Source organism: Muntiacus reevesi, chromosome 6, assembly GCF_963930625.1.
Source record: "Muntiacus reevesi chromosome 6, mMunRee1.1, whole genome shotgun sequence".
NCBI lineage: Eukaryota > Metazoa > Chordata > Mammalia > Artiodactyla > Cervidae > Muntiacus > Muntiacus reevesi.
In genome coordinates, this window is record NC_089254.1 from 46,619,137 (window position 1) to 46,642,352 (window position 23,216).

The 23,216-nt window shown below is 39.6% G+C and overlaps 1 protein-coding gene across 1 annotated transcript in view; it reads right to left on the reverse strand.

The window, feature by feature from the left end:
• Nucleotides 1–2,796: 2,796 nt before the first annotated feature.
• LAMB4 (laminin subunit beta 4) overlaps nt 2,797–23,216 on the reverse strand; it is a 112,287-nt gene continuing 91,867 nt past the window's right edge. Inside the window, 8 exon segments of the mRNA XM_065938470.1 lie at nt 2,797–2,937; nt 5,287–5,289; nt 11,242–11,391; nt 12,636–12,809; nt 15,768–15,906; nt 18,288–18,495; nt 22,723–22,765; nt 22,767–22,868. Coding sequence (XP_065794542.1) covers nt 2,797–2,937; nt 5,287–5,289; nt 11,242–11,391; nt 12,636–12,809; nt 15,768–15,906; nt 18,288–18,495; nt 22,723–22,765; nt 22,767–22,868 — 960 coding nt within the window.

The following is a 23,216-nucleotide window of genomic DNA, read 5'->3' on the forward strand; positions in this document are numbered from 1 at the left end:
ACATGGGACGTACTTTCAGATGGCTGAGCGAATGCAACATTGTGTTTGGTGGAAATGCTTGTGTTCTAGAAGAAAAGATGGGATGAAGAATGTATTATGGTATTAGAAAGCCAAAGAGGTAAGCTAGAATGGAAACCTGTGATTCTTCATTGCCTGGCAGCAAAATTCTTCTTACTCTGGAAGAGTTCAAAGATAGATGGAGGCTAAATTCCTTTTCTACTACCAACACCCAAGGGGGCAGACATTTTTCTCTTCTCACTCCCTGGCAGCCAGGGCACATGAAAAGGCTTAGTCAATTGGACACTTCCACCAGGGATGCTGAGTCATGAGAAAGTGACTCAAGGTGCAGAGACAGTTGGAAATGAACAGCATGGTGGAGAGTGTCTATCAGGGCCAGCCTGAGCATCCTTACCTGAGTGTCACCTGAGGTGTGATCTTGAATATACGTCCAGATGCATAATTGTCCTTGGGTACAATTTCTCCAGCTGTTTATTTTTTTGGCCTATATCTTTTTGGTAAAAGTCCCTTCCTGCTTGATAAACTATCGTTGGTTTTCAGCATTTGCAATCAAGGCAACTCAGACTGGAAAATATCATAGCATTTGGGGTTTTTTTTTGCTGTTAATTATTGGATTTCTTTCGTTTTACCATAAGTAGTGCTACAGTGGATTATCCACAAAACTCCCCGTCCCACCCTTGTGTTTAAGATTTTTTTTCTTAATGTACAAGTTTCACTGGTCTTAGGTTAGATCTTCATGTCAAATTACTTTGCAATGTATAAGAGATACTGTTTTCACTGAATCTTTGCCTTGGTCACATCTTGTGCAATGGATATAGCAAGTAATAGAAGTGAAGATGATTTATCCGACATTACTGAGGAATGAGATTTTCCACCAACGTACATTTAAAAAAAGATAACCATCACAACAAACTGTGGAAAATTCTAAAAAGAAAAAAAAGAAAAAAAAAAAAAAGATAACCAAAGCTTATTATTTTCAACACCAAAGTTTTGAAAGCATAACCACTTTTTAATCACAATCTGTCCAAAGTCCATCACATAATTCCTAACCTCATCAAGCTGCAATCCCTGGAGGCCCACAGAAATGATGGGTTTATCTGTGCCTTTGCACTCACACTTGGTGACCCAGATCACAGTGCTTTAGTCATGACTGGGGAATTTTCAATCTCTCCAGAGCTCAACAGCCTCCCCAGTCAGAGGATAGAAACTCTTCCCTCTTTAATCCTTTCTTTGCTCTGTGGCCTATTACTTGTACAGTCTGCCCATGGAAAAGGTAGAGCAATTGATGTGGTTATTGCAAACAGATCACCATGCTTGCAAAATGAAGTCTAGCATTTGTACCAAGTTGAAAGTCAGTATCCCAGTGGGAAAGTTGGAGCATGTTCCACTCTCTATATTGGATAGAGATATTTTGTGATAGCTGTGTTCTTCGGCTCTGGCTCATTCTGTGTGCCGTTGGTGGAAATTTCCAAAAGTCCAAGTGCTAAATGTGTGAAGGATTACAATCATATATTTCAAGAGAGATTTCTGGGATGGATGTTTCTGTAGAAAAGTTTCATTCTATTCTTCAGAATCACCAGGGAAACTGTGATTTTCCTTGGTAACCTACATCTAAAGAAATTTCATATTTATATGTAATCATAAAGCCCCTTTGTTGAATTTTTAAATCCATCTGTTAAGAGTCAGCCCTTAATGGAAATGGTTCCAGCTGCTTTTTCTCTTTCATACTGATGTATATTATTTCTTATTCACAAATGTGGGGCCAAATTCTCCTAAAATAATCCCTCTGAAGGAGAGCTTTCACAGTGTGCTGTGTTATATAACATACATGCAAAACAGGTTAATATGAAATAACAGGTCCATTTTGAAAGGAAATAATCTGAAACTAAACAATAATATGATCACTAGTCTTTTAAAAATAAGCAGATTTTTACAGCAAACATGCTAGCAGACAACTTATGAAAAGTAGCTCAATACTTATCTTCCTTCCTCAATATTCCAACACTAGAATATTGTTCTAGTGTCATTTGGGGAAAACAGAATCCTTTAGTTGAGAGAATGAATACAAAGGAAAGTGGGTGTAAAAACAAGTTACATTTTGAATTGTATGCATTTTATTCAGAATAGAATAAGAGTTTTACAGACAAAGCATATCCAAATAAAATATAGGACAATCTAGTATATGCCATCCATATTTATGCCATTCTAGTATTAGAGATATTGGTTTGTTTAAATTTATTTATTTTTATCTTATTGTGTTAACATTTAATATGAGATTTACACTCATTGCTTTTTAAGTGTATAATATGTTATCACTGACTATATGTATAATATGCAGTAGACCTTTGCAAGGTACTCATCTTGCTTAATTGTAACATCTTGCCTGTTGATTAGAAATCCCCATTCCCCCAACCCCAAGTGCTGGCAACTTATTTAACACTTAGGCCACTGGGTTGAAATGAGTATAAATACATACTTATTTATAGATTTACACATGTAACATGCAAGTCATTATTTTTAAGCTATGAAAGGAAAGGAAGGTGAAAACAAAGTTTCCTGAAACTAGAGTTGATCTCTCTACTCCTCCATTTCTATTCCACATGAAGTGGCATTTCCTTGGCCAGGCTTCACTCCCAGCCATGCCGGGCTAGGAGAGGATTCAGAGGAGGAGGAAGAAAAGGCTGGCCATTCTTGCTTCTCAGCTTCAGCGCAGCTCCTCAGGTCTGCTCAGCAGAAGCCAGAAATGAAGGCACACGTGATTTTGCGCTTTAACTCCACCTAACTGTAGCAGGTAGCATAGTTATTCTCTTGGTCGACAATTTCATTTTTAACGGCAATGACTTGATCTTCCAACTGTTTCAGCTGATCAGCTTCTTCTTGTTTACTAAGATTCAAAGCTTGGATCTTCTTTTCCAAATCCTAAAGAAGAAAATGGAGGAAATGTTTAATTAGGTCCCATTTATTTTTGCTTTTATTTTTATTACTCTAGAAGGTGGATCATAAAAGATCTTGCTGCAATTTATGTCAGAGAGTGTTCTGCCTATGTTTTCTTCTAAGAATTTTTATAGTATCCAGTCTTACGTTTATGTCTTTAACCCATTCTGAGTTTCTTTTTGTGTATGGTGTTGGAGAATGTTCTAATTTCATTCTTTTACATGTAGCTGTCCAGTTTTCCCAGCACCACTTATTGAAGAGATTGTCTTTTTTCTCCATTGTATATTCTTGCCTCTTTTGTCATAGATTAGGTGACCATAGGCGCATGGGTTTATCTGGTCTTTCCATCCTGTTCCATTGGTCTATATTCCGTTTTTGTGCCAGTACCACATTGTTTTGATTACTGTGGCTTTGTAGTATAGTCTGAACTCAGGATGCCTGGTTCCTCCAGCTCCATTTTTCTTTCTCAAGATTACTTTGGCTATTTGGGGTCTTTTGTGCTTCCATTTAAATCAAATATAGAGCTACCATTTGATTCAGCAATCCCACTCTTGGGCATATATTTGGAAGAAACTAAAATCTGAAAAAAGTTCATGCATCCCAATGTTCATTGTAGCACTATTTACAATAGCCAGGACATGAAATCACCCTAAAAGTCTATCGATAGATGAATGGATAAAGAAGATGTGGTACATTTATACAAGGGGGTGTCATTGTTTAGTCACCAAGTGTTGTCCAACTTTTGTGACCCCATGGGCTGTGGCCCACCAGGCTCCTCTGTCCATATTATTTTCCAGGCAAGAATATTGGAGTGGGTTGCCATTTCCTTCTCCAGGGGATCTTCCTGAGCCAGGGATCAAAACCATGTCTCCTGCACTGGCACTTGTGTGTGCTAAGTTGCTTCAGTCATGTCTGACTCTGTGTGACTCTATGAACTGTAGCCTGCCATGCTCCTCTGTCCATGGGACTCTCCAGGCATGAATATGGGAGTGAGTTGCCATGCCCTCCTCCAGGAGATATTCCCAACCCAGGGATCGGACCGCATCTCTTTTGTCTCCTGCATTAACAGGCAGATTCTTTATATCACTGAGCCCCCAGGCACGCCCACAGGGGGATGTTACTTAGCCATAAAAAAGAACGAAATAATGCCATTTGCAGAAACATGGATGAACCTAGAGACTGTCACAGTGAATGGAGTAAGTCAGAAAAAGACAGATATCATGATACCTTATTTGTGGAATCACAATATAGAAACAGTCACAGACATAGAAAACAAATGTGGCTACCAAGGATGAAAGTGGGGGAAGGAAAACTGGGAGACTGGGGTTGACGTAAATGCACCTCTATATATAAAATGGAAAACTAATAAGACCTACTGTATAGCACAGGGAACTCTACTCAGTACTCTGGAATGACCTATTTGGGAGATGAATCTGCATGTTTATGTATAACTGATTCACTTTTCTCTACTGCAGAAACACAACATTGTAAATCAACTATACACCAATAAAAATTAATTGAAAAAGAAAATGGATTAAATGATTTCTATTTGATAGATTACTCCTAGATACCCCCATTATACAAAACACAGGGATTTATATTTCAGTTAAGGGCATATCTAGTTTTGTGGTTTGAGACATAAGTCACTTATTTTCACCAGATTTCTCAAGGTTTTCACTCAAGTCAGCAGATAAATTGGTATTTTACTCTAAAGAGAAATAGATTTCATTAGAAATGAAGAGAGATGATGTGCTTTGGTTGGATACAGTGACTTACTGTATTTCCAAAGGTTTATTCTTGCTATTTTAACTTCACTTTTTACACAAGCTTCCCAATTTTTCAGTAAAAAAGCCTGAAGACATTTTTAAAGACATGTACATTTCTTCATTCCTCTCTGATACTGAAGTCCCCGAACAGTAAAAGCAAAGTAATGCCTTTCACTCTTATCCATCCTTTCATCTTATCTATGATTGCATAAATCCATTCACATACCCATTCATGAATTCATCCATACATGCATCCATCCATTTAGTTATCTGTTCTTTATCCAACAAATACTTGGGAATTATAGTAAACCCTAACCAGGAGCTCATACAGTAGTGGATGAAAGAGGTAGAGAGAGCTACAGTTAACAGTGTGAGGTGGCCTTTAGAAAAGACACTGACCTTCTTTAGTGGAACTTCTAAAAGAAAGAAGTAAGTAAGTGTTTCACTTCACCTGGTTGTATCATATGTGGATACTCAGGTTGTATCACATGTGGTTTGGGGTTACTGTCAAACTAGCATGTAGCATGTGTTTAGAATAACAAGCTAGACTGCTGAAGAAATATGAAACTGTCTCGTGAACAAAAGTTGAATTAACTGGTTATGCTTCAAACGGAGAAAGAAGATTCAGGATATGTACTATAGATATTTTCAAGTACTTGTGGGCAGAAAAGCAGAGTGTACATGTTTGGTCATCCTGAGGACATAGTATAAAACCAGCACATGAAAGCTCCATGAAGGGATTTTGTCTGAATATAAAGAACTTTCCCTGGCGGTCCAGTGGTTAAGACTCCATACTCTCAACACAGGGAGCATGGGTCTGATTCCTGGTTAGGATCAAACATGTTGCAAGGCACAACCGAAAAACAAACGAGCAACTTTCTAGTAGTCACAGCAGTTCAAAGACTAAGAAGCTGCTATGATAGGTGATGAGCATTCTATCAATCACTAGAAACTTCCACATACAGGTCATTTGGGATTGAAGAGGGGTTTTAGCATTAGAAGACTATTTGTTCTAAGAGAAAAATATTAATAGATCCGGTGTTTCTACCGAGTAATTTAATAAGAGCATGCTGGATACTCTTCATTTGCCCCACCAGATCCATTTCCCAACCTGCCTGTCCTGGAAAGCCAGCCTCCCTGGATGACATCACCTGGCTCCCTTGACCTCTGGCTTTCATTCACACTTGGCTGCCAGGCGGTTTTGAGAAGTGATGGGTGCGGGGGAGGGGAGTGAGCAGATTGCATCCCTGGGGAGCAGCAGAGTTCTGGCGGTTCTGCCATCTTTTGAGTCCAGCTCCTGCAAGGCGGCCTCCTCCCTTCTGCCCCGGTGTTCCCAGGGCTGCTTTCCAGCACTCACACTCCTGCTTCTCACAATTCCTTCAGGGATGCTAATGGCTTCTCTGCTGGTCACCCAGGACCTCCATGCCCTTGTTGATGCCCTTAATTCCTACGCTTTAACTCTAGTGCCTTCCAACAAGAAATATAGCCTATTTACCTTCTCCCCTCAAACCAGGTCTAGCTTTCTTTGCCAGATGTTTGGACCAATAGAAAGTGGAAGAAATGATGTTGCTGAACCTCAAGAGACTTATGCCTTCGACTCACTCTAATGGAACCCTGTAACCACCAGGCTGTCAAGCAACCTGAACCAGAAGACTTGGTGGAGAGAGGCACAGCCAATCCTGGGCCCTGGCAGACCTACCAGTTGACCCATCAGCCAAAGCAGCTGCTTGAGTAACACCACAGGAGATACCCACAGAAAAACAGTGCATGCTTGTTGTTCTAAGATGCTAAATTTAGGGAACAGTGTTTGTGATGTGATGAATAGATAACTGAGACAACTCTGCTTATAAACACATGATCCAGAATTGCATCCAAGTGTGTTTTCATTTCTTGCTAGGATCCTGATTGACACAAAGCTCTGCGGAGGGAACTTGGCTGTAGACTGGGGCCCACTCTTCACTCTCTTCACTTTGACCTCGTCAAGTTAAGTCAGGGCTCCTTTCTGGAATCCCATGGGCCTCTCTTCCTAACAGATGGAATAGAATACAACCTTTGTGGTTCAGCCTGTTCCCAAGTGGCAGAGTTGGGAAGATGGCCAAACCACCATCTTATTTTCCTATCTTGTTGAGTTGTGAGCATAGCTTTAAAGTGAGAAGAAAGAAAGAAGTAGAAGGCACTATTTTCGGTCTCTCTGAGTAGATGTCCCCTGACTTAAAACTTCTCTTTCAACTTAATTTCAAGAACTGTGAAAGTTTTAGTCTATGTGGGAAAGTGAAAACAAGGTGGACACTGACATAAAATATAAGACAGAAAGGATTCTCCCTGTGTTTTTGTTCCCATAACAGGGACCAAGGTCTGGGAATAACAGAAACTGATTCTTCATGGTATCACCCTTGGAGTTCAAGGTAAAGAAACATTTGTCCTTTTGAATCTTAGTATTTATTTTTAAAATTATTAGGAAAATACTGAAAATGAAAAGAAGCTCACTACTTTTAAAACAATTCTACAAATGTAAAAAGTAGTGTTTTCCTCTTCACCCACCCCTTCCCCAGAGCTATCCAACAGTAAGAGTTTGGTGTTATTTTTCTTGACTTTGGCCCACACTGATGTTACATTTTCTTTTTTTTTTTTCATGTCATAGCACAGATATAAATGGTTATAGGGCCAAAGACTCATTTTATAATCAGTTCAGTTCAGTTGCTCAGTTGTGTCTGACTCTGCAACCCCATGGACTACAGCATGCCAGGCTTCCCTGTCCTTTACCAACTCCTGGAGCTTGCTCAAACCCACGTACATTGAGTCAGTGATGCCATTCAACCATCTCATCCTCTGTCATCCCCTTTTCCTCCTGCCTTCGATCTTTCCCAGCATCATGGTCTTTTCCAATGAGTCAGTTCTTTGCATTAGGTGGCCAAAGTACTGGAGTTTCAGTTTCAGCATCAGTCCTTACAAAGAGTAATCAGGATTGATTTCCTTTAGAATTCAATGGCTTGATCTTGCAGTCCAAGGGACTCTCAAGAGTCTTCTCCAATACCCCAGCTCAAAAGCATCAGTTCTTCAGTGCTCGGCTTTCTTTATAGTCCAACTCCAGTATCCTTGCCTAGAAAATCCCAAAGACAGAGGAGCCTGGTGTGCTACAATCCATGGGGTCACAAAGAGTCAGACATGACTGATCAATTAACACACACACACACACACACTCATCCATACATGACTACTAGAAAAACCATAGCTTTGATTAGATGGACCTTTGTTGGCAAAGTAATGTCTCTGCTTTTTAATATGCTGTCTAGGTTGGTCATAACTTTTCTTCCAAGGAGCAAGTGTCTTTTAATTTCACGGCTGTAGTAACCATCTGCAGTGATTTTGGAGCCCCCAAAATAAAGGCTCTCCGTGTTTCCATTGTTTCCGCATCCATTTACCATGAAGTGATGGGACCAGTTGCCATGATCTTAGTTTTTTAAATGTTGAGTTTTAAGCCAACTTTTTCACTCTCCTCTTTCACTTTCATCAAGAGGCTCTTCAGTTCTTCTTTGCTTTCTGCCATAAGGGTCATGTCATCTGCATATCTGAGGTTAGTGATATTTCTCTCTGCAATCCATTTTATAATAAAGAGGCCCTTATAAGTGAGGAGTTTCAGTTATTTTAATATTTTGAGAGTTACTTATATTCCAAATGAATCTGGTTAATGTGAAAGCTTTGTTGTTGTTCAGTTGCTAGGTGGTATCTGACTCTTTGATCTCATGGACTGCAGCACTCCAGGCTTCCTTGTCCTTCACTATCTCCTGGAGCTTCCTTAAACTCATGTCCATTGATTAGATGATGCCATCCAACCATCTCTTCCTCTGTCATCCCCTTCTCTTCTTGCCCTCAATGTTTCCCAGCATCAGGGTCTTTGTGAAACAATAAACACAACTAGCAGTAAAACTAGACCACTCATCATTTGATATTTCTTGATGATTTAGAGGTGGTTCAGGACATGACGACTGCCCAGAACAATAATAAGTATCAGCTGTCGGAAAAGTAGACTGATAAACTTTTTAATTATATGTGTTCTGTGTTTACATAACTATTTATTTACTTAACCTCTGATGTCTGATGGAAACTAATTCTTTAGCCAAAGTGGTCTATGTTTTTCTTGGTTCCTTGGCTTTTATTTATTTAAGTTAATTTTTACTGGAGTGTAGTTGCTTTGGGTTTCCCAGGTGGTGCAAGTGGTAAAGAATCTGCCTGCAATGCAGGAGACACCAGTTCGATCCCTGGTTGGGAAGATCCTCTGGAGTAGGAAATGGCAACCCACTCCAGTATTCTTGCCTGGACAGAGAAGCCTGGCGGGCTACAGTCCATGGGGTTGCAAACAGTCATGACAGCACGCACGCACATAGTTGCTTTATAACGTTGTGCTAGTTTCTGCTGTAGTTTCTTCTGTACACCAACGTGGATCAGCTGTGTATACACATATGTCCCTTCTTGGTTTTTTGATTTCCCTCCCACTTAGCTTACCACAGAGCTCTGAGTAGAGTTCCCTGAGCTATACAGCAGGTTCTCATTAGTTATCTATATTACATAGAGTATCAGTATTTACTACACTTCTTGGGCATCAAAACTTCTATTTTGTTCAGAGTGTGTTTCCTTCTGAGTTGCTACCTACAGACCCGTGCTAAATGATGTAGCACTCTAGCGTCTAGATCACACTAACTCCAAAAAGGTACTTTGAAGGAGAAGAGAAAATGAGCAGCATAGGTTAGGACAGGGTTCCCCACCTTGGCACTAGTGATATTTTGGGCAGAATAACTGTTCATTGTCAGGGAGACACTCTGTGAATTATAGAACATTTAGCAACATCCCTGACCTCCATCCACTAGAACATTAGTTGAACCACTAGTTGTGACAACAGGAATGTCTTCAAACATTTCTATCCCCAAGGAAGGGGAGAAAATCACCTCTGATTAAGAAGCACCAAATTAGGGAACTTTCTTGGTGGTCTAGTGACTTAGACTCTGTGCTCCCAGTGCAGGGGGCCTGGGTTCAATCCTTGCTAGGGAGCTAGAGTCCACATGCCACAACTGAAGATCCCGCATGCCACGACTCAGCATAAGACCCAGCACAGCCAAAGAAATAAAAGCAGCACCAAATTAGGACAAGGGCATTTTAAGATGACTAAAGGCAGTTTCAGTGTGCTCCCGTTAATACAGATCAGAGTTCATCAATACTCTCTGAAGTAAGACCAGGCACAAGGCATGTTCCGTTACAGTCACAAACCCAGCTCCTACTTCTGTCTCAACTCAGTGGACTCACACGTGGTTAAACTGTGTCAACAATAAATTGAAACCGGTATTTGTTCTACTAGGAAGGTGGAATATTAATATGATGTTATTGTCAAACTGGGGGACTGCATAAAAGGATAGATAGAACTATTACATGATCTGGGAATCCTCAATGTGTGTATTCATCTGAAAGAAACAAAATCAGTATCTCAAAGGGATACTGCTCTCCTGGGTTCCCTGCGGCACTACTCACAACAGCCGAGATCTGCAAACAACCTGTGTCTATCCGTGGATGACCGGATAAAGACAATGTGAGAGGCATATATACATGTATCAATTATATACGTATGTATGTATAAATACAGTTCAGCCATAAAAAACAGGGAAATCCTGCCCACATGCGACAGTGGACGAACCTAGAGGACATTATGCTAAGTGAAAATAAACCAAACAGAGAAAGACAAATACTATGTGATCTCACTCATATGTGGAATCTAAACACACAAAATGAGGAGAATTGTAGCTGCCATGGGTTGGGGGAGTAGAGGACACTGGGGAGATGTTGGTCAAAGAATGCAAACTTCCAGTTGTGAGATGAATGGTTCTGTGGATCAATCAGATTGTATTGTACACATCAGTAGGTCAGAAGCATTATTACCACATATACAAAAAGGCTGGGTTTCCCTGGTGGCTCAGAGGGTAAAGAGTCTGCCTGCAATGCAGGAGCCCCGGGTTCAATCCCCGGGTCGGTTAGATCCCCCGGAGAAGGAAATGGCAATCCACTCCAGTACTCTTGACTGGAAAATTCCATGGATGGAGGAGCCTGGTAGGCTACATTCCACGGGGTCGCAAATAGTCCCACATGACTAAGCAACTTCACAGGCTTCCCTGGTAGCTCAGTCGGTAAAGAATCTGCCTGCAGTGCAGGAGAACAAGGCTCAATTCCTGGGTTGGGAATTTCCCCTGGAGAAGGAAATGGCAATCCACTCCAGTATTCTTGCCTGGAAAATCCCATGGAGAGTAAGGCTGGCTGGTATAGTCCATGGGGTTGCAGGAGTCGGACACAACTTAGTGACTAAACCACTCCCACAGAAAGGTAATTATGTGAGGTGGTGGATGTGTTAACTTAATTGTAGTAGTCATTTCACAACATACGTATTCATCAAATCATCACAGTGTACACTTTAAATACATACAATTCTGTTTGTCAATTATACTTCAAAAAAGCTGGGAACATATAAAGAATAGGTACCTGCTATTCTTCTCATCTTGTCCTCTGTGTCTCCAGCCAGTTTTGCTGCTGCATCTTTTAGCTGTTTCACTTTTTCTAATGTTTCCTTTGTCAGTCCTGGCGCACTCATCTTATGCTGAAGAACAGCATATTGATTCTGTAGCTCAACAAACTCCTACAACAGAGTAACATTCTCGTTATCAGAAGATACTTGTAAAGCACACACACATGTGATGTCTGCCTGATACTCTACATAAAAGAAGAGGCAACTCTCATCCACTCAATACGCTTGAGTCACTCTGAGATGTCCAACAGAGCTTTCATCTGCATTGTTTGTTTGTTTACAGGTTGAAAAAATTCTCAGCTTTAGTGAATTAAAAATGAAAATTTCCTGTTATAAAATATCATACATTGCTTTATGTGATGGCAACTATTTATGAGGTACCAGTTCGTCCGGAAGTATAAGGTCAGAGCTACACAGGACAGAATGACTCGGTGCTGCCCTTGACAAAGGTCTCGGTTCAGCTGGGTCGAGCACTTACAAGTGCAAGGTGAAGGTCAGAGAGAGTGGGGAACATTCAGAAGCAGCAAGGACACAGGATTTGCTTGGCACGAAGGTGAGACAGGAACGTGGTAGGAAGGGAGGCAGGAGGTTATGAAGGGCTCCCTCAATATTAGAAGGGAAATCTTCAGGGTCGGCCTGAGTGGCTGACAACCTAGAATGTTAGATAGATGAATACAGGCCCGACCCAGGAATGGACTATGGCAGTGGTAGAAGGTGGGCAGGAAGCACCTTTCTCAACCTCTGTTCCATAGAAAACACCCTCAACTCCCAAGGCAGCAGAAAATGTACCCAGCACATTAGGAATTAAGAGCAAGAAAATACACCAATTATAAAAAACACTTCAACCTCTTTCTTTTGCTTAAGCTGCTATATGAATGAGACCAACCAAAGATTTCCTGCCAAGAAAATGAGTTGATAGCTTCTTTCAGCAACCGAAATGAACAGGCCATTTTCCACAACTGGTTCATGAACTCACTCTGATTTTTGTAACTCAATCTTTTCTCTTTGGCAGGTGACTTGTACTTCTTTATCTGCTATGGGATTTAATTAGAGCAAAGGGCAATACGTACAGTTAGACCCGTGACATAAATTGTGAATGTTTGGAAGTTTAGGAAAAAACTCGACTAGATGGGGTAAACAGTCTAACATAATCTAGTCACAAAACTCTTCCTTGGGAGACAGCCCTCCATGTACAGAAGCGTCTCCATGTCCAGCAGGGTCCCTACACACACTATGGAACATGGACCAGCACTAAAGGAAATGCTGACAAATGGCACAAAAATCTGGGGTCAAGGGATTCTCTTTCAAAGAAGCACTGTTTGTCTGCTCTTGGTGGCAGAGGTAGGACCAAAGACCTCCTCAAGGCCCCCAGCCTGGTGCTGGGCTGCTTCCGCCTGAGCTCGTGCCTGAACAGCCTCGCCTCGGTTCCTCTGCAACGTGGTCTGCAGCTGGGCAAGTCCACGCTCCAACGCGGACTGGTGCTTTGCTACATCCAGCTTATTCTTCGTCTCCTGGGCCTGATTTTCAGCCTGCTGTTGATTGAAACACCAGAAAGGAAAAAGTCTCTTTATGTAATAAACAAGAAAATAAACGATGTAATGATCCCTCCACAAATAAGCTAGGTGTAAAGGGAAAGAAAACTTTTCCTTTGCTTTTTCTGTTCTATTAAAACAATGTTATAATGCTTCAGACAATAGGGTCTAAGAGAAAATACAGCACATATCAATGGAGCCACCCTCTGGCCTAAGAGTAAGTAATGCCATGAGCCAAGGTCTTGGGTGTACCACCCTCCTCTCCATATCTCCCTCCACCCCCTCAAAGGTTACCACTACCCTGAATCTAATACTTTTTATTCCACATACTTTCATTTCATTCCGTGTGTGTGTGTGTGTGTGTGTGTACATACATGTATTAACTGTCTTCTTGGGTATTTCTAACAAAATATAGTATTTTCTATATCTAAATTTTATACATATAACATCCTGTGTTTTTCTGCAGCTTGAATTTTTAATTCAAAATTATGCTTGTACAGGTCATTTAAGCCAATTTGCATAGCTCTTGTGTATTCACTTTTACCAATTTAAAGTGTTTCACCGTTTGACTGTACAAAAATTGACTTTTCTATTCTCTGGCAATGCAGGGGTGGCTTCTAATTTTTTTCTCCCTTATAAATAATAACAAACCCCTTACACTTATTCCTTATTTTGGTGACTATGCTTTTCGTGTCTAAAACTCTGATCCGTCATTTGTTATCTCTTTTGTTCTTTGGTCAAAGTTTCATACCTTCTTTGATTTTTCTTAATCATAATAAACACTCTTATTTTGTATCGGATATCCAGTAATGGTTATATCTGAAGTCTCTTGCATCCTCTTGTTTGCTATTTCTGATGATTCTTGCTTAAGGCAAGTTGTTTCTTTATTATATGTTTTATGGGAACCCTTTGAGGCTTGGTTTTAAGGTTCAGTCCTTTGGAAAGGATATCTCATGGCCTCTGTCAGGCATCTGAGGGCCTTGATAACTCAGGGTCACTTTAAATGACATTTTTAGCTTGGTTTATGGGGGTCACCCAGGTAGTGTGGATTCTAGCCCCATCTTACCTGGGAGCCAGCTTGTTAATAATTCTCAGTGAAGATTATCCCCCTCCACACAGAGGCTAGTGTCTTTACCATCTCTCTCTGTGGAGTGGTCTAACATTTCCTTGAGGGTGTGCCTTTTAAGGTCCCTACTCTCTGCAGGGCCTCACTGCCTCCTTGGATGGGTTTTGTTTTCTATTACTTATGGCAGCTATGGAAACCAGCAGTGCTGATACCCCAGGGACTGGCAGTAGCCCTCTGTCTGCTGTCGGCTTCCTGCTCGATTACCTCTCTGGATCATGCTTTCCCGTCATTTTTGGCCTCTGAAGATGTCCTCCATTTTTTACCAATTCAGCGATGCATTTAAACATGCTTTAAAGTGACTTTTTCAGGTTTCTTTTTGTTGTTGTTGTTGTTAGGCGGGTTCCTTTGTGTACTGGTCCATCAAGCTGCTAGAAACAGAAGCCCTTTCCTGTGCCCTCGGGTATATGTGGGAGTTTTTCTAGAGTAGGAATCTGCAAGCTTTTTCTGTAAAGGACCTGACAGTAAATATTTTATACATTGTGGTCCAGAAAATCTCTATTGCAAGTATTCAACTCGGTGCCGTGGCTGCGCAAACGCTCCATGGACAATATGTGGCTGAACTCCAATCGAACTGTGTGACTTTGGACTCTACAACAGTTGGTGGGTGCATGTGGCCCCTGGGCTGTATTTTGCCAACTCCTATTCTAGAGTAGATGCACAGAAGGAGAAAACCTGGAGGCCTTCTTTATTTTTTGCTCCTATATATGTGCAACCTCTTCATATCTAACCTTTTTTAAAATTTCCTGGTGTACAAATACTGTTCTGGTGCTTTCTGCTTTTCTTTTCAGGATGCCTGTATTTAGATATCTAAAATGAGCTGAAGAACAGGGACTGAGGAACTTGCAGTCTGCTGGGAAGGGGGCGAGTCTTGGAGGAGGGATGTCATGGATTCACAGAGTAGGACCTGTTCTGTCCTTTAACTGCCAGGCTTCCTCTTCCAGACCTATCACGTGGGTTAAAGCAGGCTTTATTCCTGCCAAACTCTGTGTGGAACCCTTTCTTTTGGGTTATCTTTCAGTTTTAGGATATGCTGGTCAGATTTTATGTAAATTTCATTATAAAAGTCTGGCAACAATTAATTTCTTTGGTTGGTGAGCTTTCAAAGCTCTATGACTTTCCCTGGTATAAGGGATAATGTGACATCACTTATAGGTGGAATTTAAAATACAACACAATAAACCTATCTACCAAATAGAAACAGACTCACATAGAGATCAGAATTCTGATTGCCAACATGAGGGGTGAGGGTGGAGGGCTCGGAGGGATGGACTGGGAATTTGGGGGTGGTGGATGTTAAATATCACATTTAGAATGGATAAACAACAAGGTCCTACTCTATAGGACAGGGAACTATAGCCAATCTCTTGGGATAAACCATAATGAAAAAGAATATTTTAAAAAGAATGTGTATATGTGTAAAACTGAATTACTTTGCTGAATAGCAGACACTGGCACAACACTCTAAATCAACTATATTCCAATTAAAAGATTATTAAAAAAAAGGGATAAACTGTCCTCAAATCTATCACTAATTAGCTGTGTGACCTTAGGCAAGTGACTCAGTCTCCCCAGGTCTTACTTTCTTCATTTACAAGTTGGTGGTAGCACCTGCTTTGTCCCCCAGGCTTGGCCAACAGTGAAAGGAGATAATGCTGGGAGAGCGCTGTAGAACATTAATTACGCATATAATACTATCATAGTCTTATTTATCATCATAATGATCCCACTGAACAGGTAAGACAAGCATGACATTGGCAGACATAAAACCTGTGCTGTTTCCACAGCTGAAGTTTATTTCAGGTTAGTTTCAAAGAAGATAAAGAAAATACCTGAAGTTCGTTCTTTTTGATTTTTGTTATCTCGGCAGTCAGTTGTGTGATAGTAGAATCTATCCGTCCTTGAGTGATTTGAACTTGCTGCAACTTCTTCAACATTTTGCCGAGATTTGATAGAACATTTTCTGCTTTTCTGAGGTAAGATATTAACATATCAGATTAGATAAATAAAGAATTATTCATTTATTTCACCTGGAGAGTTCATTCGACTCAACCAAAAACTTTCCTGAATTATTCATAAAGTCTGTTTAAATTACTCTCAAGCAAGGCAAAGTGCTGAAGTCTTCATTTTGAGAAACAGGTATATTTAAATGCCAATAAAAACACATATATTGTATATGCCTACATAGGTACAGATTTTGCGAGGTATGGAAATCAAAGATATAGATATCATTTCTTAACTTGTCATAAGCAGAGCGATTTGGGTAATAAAAGTGCCAAGCTTGGAACAACAACAACAAAAAATTATCTTCAGCCAGTTCTTTCCTGACTCCTCAAACTTAAGCAACGCTCTTGAAATCCTTAAGGGGGGGTGGGGGGGGAGGGCAAGTCAAGAGGCTCCACAGAGAGCAAAGAGATTGAAAGGCTTTGCATTTACAGGCTGTGTTTATTCAGGTTTATTTAAGCTTCACTGACATTCCAGCCGCCCAGGGGCCCAGTCAGAGGTTAAAATCACAAGCATTCCAAGTGATAGTCTATTTTACAGAAATGAGCTCACCTCAAGTCAACATTCACCAGATACTTAGATCTACGGGTTCAGAAGAACCTTTGGAAGAATGTACAAAGTCAGGCAGATAGCTGACTGACCTTAGCAGAGACATTGTTAGAAATGCTTGTGTAGGAGCAAAAATAGCTAAATGGCAAAACATCCCCTTCTCCAATCAACCCATCCTCTCCTCCTGGTGGTGATTTTTTTTCTGTTTAAAGAAAAATACTATTTTATAAGAGCAGTTTTAGGGTCACAGCAACATTGAGAGGAAGGTACAGAGATTTCCCATACATTTCTAACCTCCCCAGTTACTGACACCCCACACCAGAGGGTCCATTTGTTACAACTGATGAACCTACATTGACACATCATAATCACCCAAAGTCCACAGTTTACATTAGGGCTCACTCTTGGTGTTGTCCATTCTGTGGGTTTGGACAAATGTATAATGACATGTATTTATCACTATAGTATCAAACTGAGTATTTTCACTGTCCTAAAATTCCTCTGTGTTTGCCTATTCATCCCTCCCCTCAATCCCTGCAACCACTGATCTTTTTTTCCCCACTGTCCCCATAGTTGTGCTATTTCCAGAAGGTCTTAGAGTAAGAATCATACAGTATGTAGCTTTCCTTTTCTACACTTGTTTCTCTACAGTTACAGAAGGGGGTTCCGGAGTCTTTCCTTCTCATAACTCCCCCTATCCCCATATCTTTTTACTGTATTCTTTTTTCCCTTAGATTTTCAATGTACTGCTCATTATAGCACATTTAGAGAACACTCCCCAAAAAAGAAGAAAGAAGAAAAAAATATTGGAGAGAAAATTTACCAATGCTTCTACCACCGTTTATGATATTGGCATAGTCTAACATTTTTGTCCTTATAAGATTTTTGTTTTCATGACTGAGAGCCTCTTCTGTGTATAATGTGTTATCTTCTTTTTAAAAGAATTAACATTACACTAAGAATCTCTGCATGTTACTTCATCAGGATCATTTTTAACAGCAGTGTGATGGTGCTGTAGCTACTTAATCTTCCTAGTTGTAAACAGTAAAACTGGAAGGGACTGGGGTTTCAGCGGAGTTTGGGGGCCTTTATTTGTATAAGTGGATGGTGAGACAGTGAAGACAGTTCAGGTCTCAATTCTGCTTCAGGGCATCCAAAAATGATGGGGGATGTAGATGATGGTACCATCATCCGCTGACCCTATGACCTTGACTCACAGTACCCCACAATCAACATCAAGGTGGCTTCTCATCTTTGGTTAGCGAAGTCAGCAAGGGCAAAAAGAAGCAAGAATTAGTTGACTTTGTATACTGTATATATCATTCTATTCAGTACTACTTTTGGGGCACTAGAGTCCTTCTCTTCCTTACCATCAAATCTTTTATATATATATATATTTAAGTTTAGATTTTCAAAGTACTGCTTATTGCCATAAATATAGAAAGAACCAAAAATTAGTGTAAAAGAAGGGAAAAGTACACAGATATTCCCACCACTTGTTAAGATATAGGCATATAATTAATACACAGCACTTACTGGCGTATATTGGTATAAAGAGGTAACAGACCACAGGAAGGGTGCTCAGTCTAAGGAAAATGGGAAACCAGCATCGTTGGGCCCTGCCTCCCCGCTTCCCAGCTTTCTGGGGCACCTCCACAGACAGCTTAGCCTTCATTTTGGGCAATGAAAGGGTAATTTCATTTGAATGTTGTAGCTCCTTAGGCAAATATTTTTCTGATGGCCTTTCAGCAGCTTGCCTGTTAGAGCAGGAGGAGAACATTAATATTAATTGTACTTACTTAGCTGCTTCTGCCTTCACCAAAACCTTCCGGGCTCCATCTGCTGCTTTGTTTAGCCTGTCCTCTTCTGTCCTGTAGTCCTCACAGAGTTGCATAAGTCTCTGTATTCTGTCAAGTTCATGGGTTAGATTTTGCGATGTTATTGGTAGGTGGATGTCAAGTACACGATTTGCCACCTTCTCTACATCCTCTGGAGGCACATTTTCCCCTTAAATAAGAAGATGTGTTTTAGTAACTGTGTTTCCTTATCACTCTATCTTGTCAATATCATCACAATGAATTCTAAGTTAAATCTATTTGTATTTGATTAGTGTCCCTAGAATATAGGAACTAGACTCTAAGTGTCCCACAGACTCTTCTGCATCCTCAGTTTCCCCTTCTCTGTGAAAGAAACACTGTTTGTGTAACGATGAACACAACCTGTAAAAATGTTTGTTGGAAAAATGAAAAATAACAGATTTGGGATATTTTGTGACCTACAAAATGTCTTCACAAGAATTACTTATTGTAAGTACAGATTCAAAAACAATTAAAATGTTTAGATGCCTGTCATTAAGATTCAAAACCATGGAAAACTATTATGCATAGGGTGGATCAGCAACAAGGTCCTGCTGTATAGCACAGGGAACTATATTCAATATCCTGTGATAAGCCATCATGGAAAGGAGTATAAAAAAGAATGTAAATATATGTATAACTGAGTCACTTTACTATGCAGCAGATATTAACAACAACATAAATCAGCTATAAAGAAAGAAAGAAAAGAAAGTGAAGTCGCTTAACTGTGTCCGACTCTCTGCGACCCCATGGACAGGAGCCTACCAGGCTCCTCTGTCCATGGGATTCTCCAAGCAAGGGTACTGGAGTGGGTTGCCATTTCCTTCGTTCAATTTAAAAAAAAGATTTAAGCACCATGAATGAGATAATAGGGAAGCCCTGGGTTTGGACTCAACGAAACTCCACTCTAATCCCCCCTGCCATTAAAAAAGGCTCATAATTGCCTGTTATACAAAGTGAAGTAAGTCAGAAAGAGAAACACAAATACTGTATACTAACACATATGTATGGAATTTAGAAAGATGGTAACGATGATCCTATATGCGAGGCAGCAAAAGAGACAGAGAGGTAAAGAACAGACTTTTGGACTCTGGGGGAGAAGGTGAGGGTGGGATGATTTGAGAGAATAGCACTGAAACAGGTATATTACCATATGCAAAAGAGATAACCAGTACAAGTTCGATGCATGAAGCAGGGAACTCAAAACTGGTGCTCTGGGACAACCCGGAGGGATGGGTGGGGAGGGAGGTAGAAGCGGGGTTCTGGATGGGGGGACACATGTACACCCGTGGCTGATTCATGTTGGTGTATGGCAAAAACCACCACAATACTGTAAAGTAGTTACCCTCCAATTAAAATAAATAAATAAATTTTTTTAAAAAGGTTAGAAATTTTTGCTTATCTGCATAACAGGGTAATTATATCTGATACTACTTCTCAAAGGCCTATTTTGAGAAGGGATATGACAAAATATAGTATCAGCAACATATTATCAAGAAACTTCTAAATACATCTATGCCCTGCTTTTCAGAAAATAGAATTGGCCTCCTTTGAGAAGTGAAGTGGGAGATGTACTGTAGGTGTTTGGGGAATAACTCTTTGTCTCTTTCTGGCTCCTCACTGAGGCACAGATCCCGAGTCCCATGGGGAAGTTAGAGACGAATTAGATACAGATCTGATCTCCAAGGGGTTTACCATCAAGTCAGGAAATTATAAATCATTCCAGGTGATTACTGATATTTCATAAGAGGAGAAGTGATAAATTTAAGACAAAATGATGTGGTGTTCAGAGGGAAGAGAAAATATTTCAGGAAGAACTTTAAGAAGACATTCAAATCTGGTCTTAGAAGCCCACACAGATTAAATCTGTGGACATGTGGGTTGAAGGGACAGGTAAGGGCATTGTCAGCTCAGGCAAAAGCTCAGGGTGGAACAGGTAAATAGTGTGTTTGGCTGGCCAGTGGAGGGGGTGTCTAAAAAGTGTGTGAAAAAGTTAAAAAGTGTCTTAAAAAGTTTTAAAAAAGGAGGTGAAGTTCAGGAAGGTTGGGAGTGAATCACACAAGCCCCTAAATGTGGGGCTAAGGAAACTGGACTTCATTCAAAAGACAATGGGAGCCATCGATGACTTTCAGTATTTGAGTGACACGACCTAACTATATATCTTCTTTGCAGTCATTTTGCCTTAGCTAGTTTTAATATAAAAGGACTATTTTAGTTTTTTTTTAGCTGTGCCACGTGGCTTGTGAGGTTTTAGTTCCCCAACCAGAGACTGAATCTGGTAGTGAATGATGTGCCAAGTCCTAACCACTGGACTGCCAGCAAATTCCCAAAGTGAATGTTTTACTTCCTATGCTGTTTTTGAAAAAATGCAACAAGAATTTTTCATGAATAAATTAGAGCCGTATTTTAAACAGAACCATGGATCTGGCTCTTTATAGAAATGGTAGCTGTTTTGTTAAAAAGAAAAATTCTAATAAAAAGTGAACTTAACTCCACATTCAGTCATGAAATATTTATTGGCATTGATTATGAGATTAAAAATTAAAATTTAAATGATTATAAATTCACTTTCAGGAAAAGTGACATAAAACTCTGTTAATAAGGAATTCAGATCACAAGGAAAATATTAAGATGGTCAAAGAGGAGCTGCACAGAGTGGCCACCATAAATGTAATATTTTTATTTGGGCTTTACAGCCAAGAAAATTGAAGAAATCGGGTGGGCAAAAGGTACCATTTCCTGATGACCAAGAATCTCGGGACCCTGACCAGGGAAGTTCCTTTTATGGAACAGGATTTTTCTTGATGACTAGCCTAATTTTTGTTGTAATAATCTGAACACAGTTCCCCCCTGCCCCCAATTCCTTAGGCTAATTAAAGTGACATTTTTATTGTGACTCTATTTAAAGTGTCATTCTAGTAGCAATGAGAACCAGGACCAGTATAGCAATAGGCTCTATGCTCCAGTGAACTAGGAGGGAAACAGGTAGAACCTGCTTTGTGATCTGTTGCTTGAGCTCAGGACTGTATTTTACCATTTTCTTACGACAGCAGTGGTAGTTCTTATATTTAGTTTTGGTGTCTGAATTAACTTGTATCTGCAGAAATAGCTAATGTGTTCCTCACATTAATTGGCATTGATTATGAGATTAAATCTACTAGATTAAATCACAGATCTACTAGGATCTGTGCCTAGTAAATATCAGTCAATCTAGCTTCTCACTGAAAATTTGCTTTTGAACAAACAAATGTCCAGCTGACTGATTTCATACTCAGTCATTTTAACTGGTTGTTTTGGTCATTTTTACTGATTATTTTCACTCCCTATTTTTTTCATTATTTTGAAAATAAGTATTAGAGCTGCTAATACAATTTCTAGAAACAATGAAATAGAACTTGGCCACAGGGGTCTCTTATAAAAATCAATAGCAAAGAGATTTAATAAAGTGACTGCAAAGATTGTAACCGACATCCTAAGTGTTAATTCATATGGAGATATTAAATGACTGAATTTGGAAGATGGCTGTGGGAAAGCTTTCTCAGATCAATTCCATGTAGTATTGTACCCAAATGACATTATCTGCAGAAAGTGAGGTTTCAGGTCAATTTCCAGCTGTACTATTTGATTTTTATCTTTAACTGATAATTCTCTAGAGTTTAAAACAAACCTTTCCCAGGGACTTCCCTGGTAGTCCATTGGTTAAAGCTATGCACTTCCACTGCAGGGGGCATGGGTTCAACCCACGGTCAAGAAACTAAGATCCCTTATGCGTGGGGTGATCAAAAACAAAGAAAACAACAAACCTCTCCTAAAATAAGGCACTGTGAGGGATATTAAGTTTATAATCATAATAATAATGAATCAAATAGTTCCCTCTGGCAGGCACAGAAAGCCAGCATGAGTCTTGGAAAATAGTCAATAACAGTTATCCAAAATAATCAGTATTTTAGATGCCACTTCACTACAGTATTTGATATACTAACTAACAATTGGCATACCTTGATCTCACTCTGTCAGATTGTGGTATCTGACAGAGTTTTCATGTTGGATTTTCCTTTTAAAAAAATAATATAACTTTAAACACTAAGTTCACTTGTTTGGAATTTTAACTAAATTCTAGGATTTATTACTAAATTAACCTTATATAGAGAACCATATTTTTTGATACAGATTTAATATTTTGCAATTGTTTTCATTAAGAAATTTAAGATCAACAAGTACGTCTTGTTTTGGATTTAGGCATGTGATTTCCAATTAATGTAATTTGGAATTGGTTGATGCTTCACTATACATTGAAAAGGAAGAAAAAGGAAGGGGAGATGGGGGAGGCGGGGGAAAAGGAGGAACAAAAACTAGTTCTAATATTTAAAAAAATTACCTAACAAAAATATTTTCAGTTTTTTTATTAGAAGATTCATTTTTTTCTTCTTCAGATTCACTTTGGTTTTTCATATTCCTCAGTTTCTTTCTTCGCTGTAATGCACTCTTTTTGCAAACTTCTGCCAGTTTACTTATATTTCTGATCTGGAATAGAAAAAACGAAAACGAGGCAAACATAACAATCAGGCATATTCTGGGATGTCTCCTTACTCAGCTGATCAAATAGAACTCACTAAAACTAAAATAGAAGTCTAGATAACTAAACAATAGATTCATGTTAAAGGACTCTTTTAAAAGGTGATATTTAATAATGTAAACTTTTAAAAGGTGATATTTAATAATGTAAACTTATCTCTTAAAACATTATTAGTGATCAAAACTGCTATTTGAAAACAATGACTTTTCCTGATATAAATTGAAAATACAAATTTTCTTTTTAGGAGATGTTAGTATTTTAGGGTGTCAGAAAATTTCACACAGTGATCATCATGT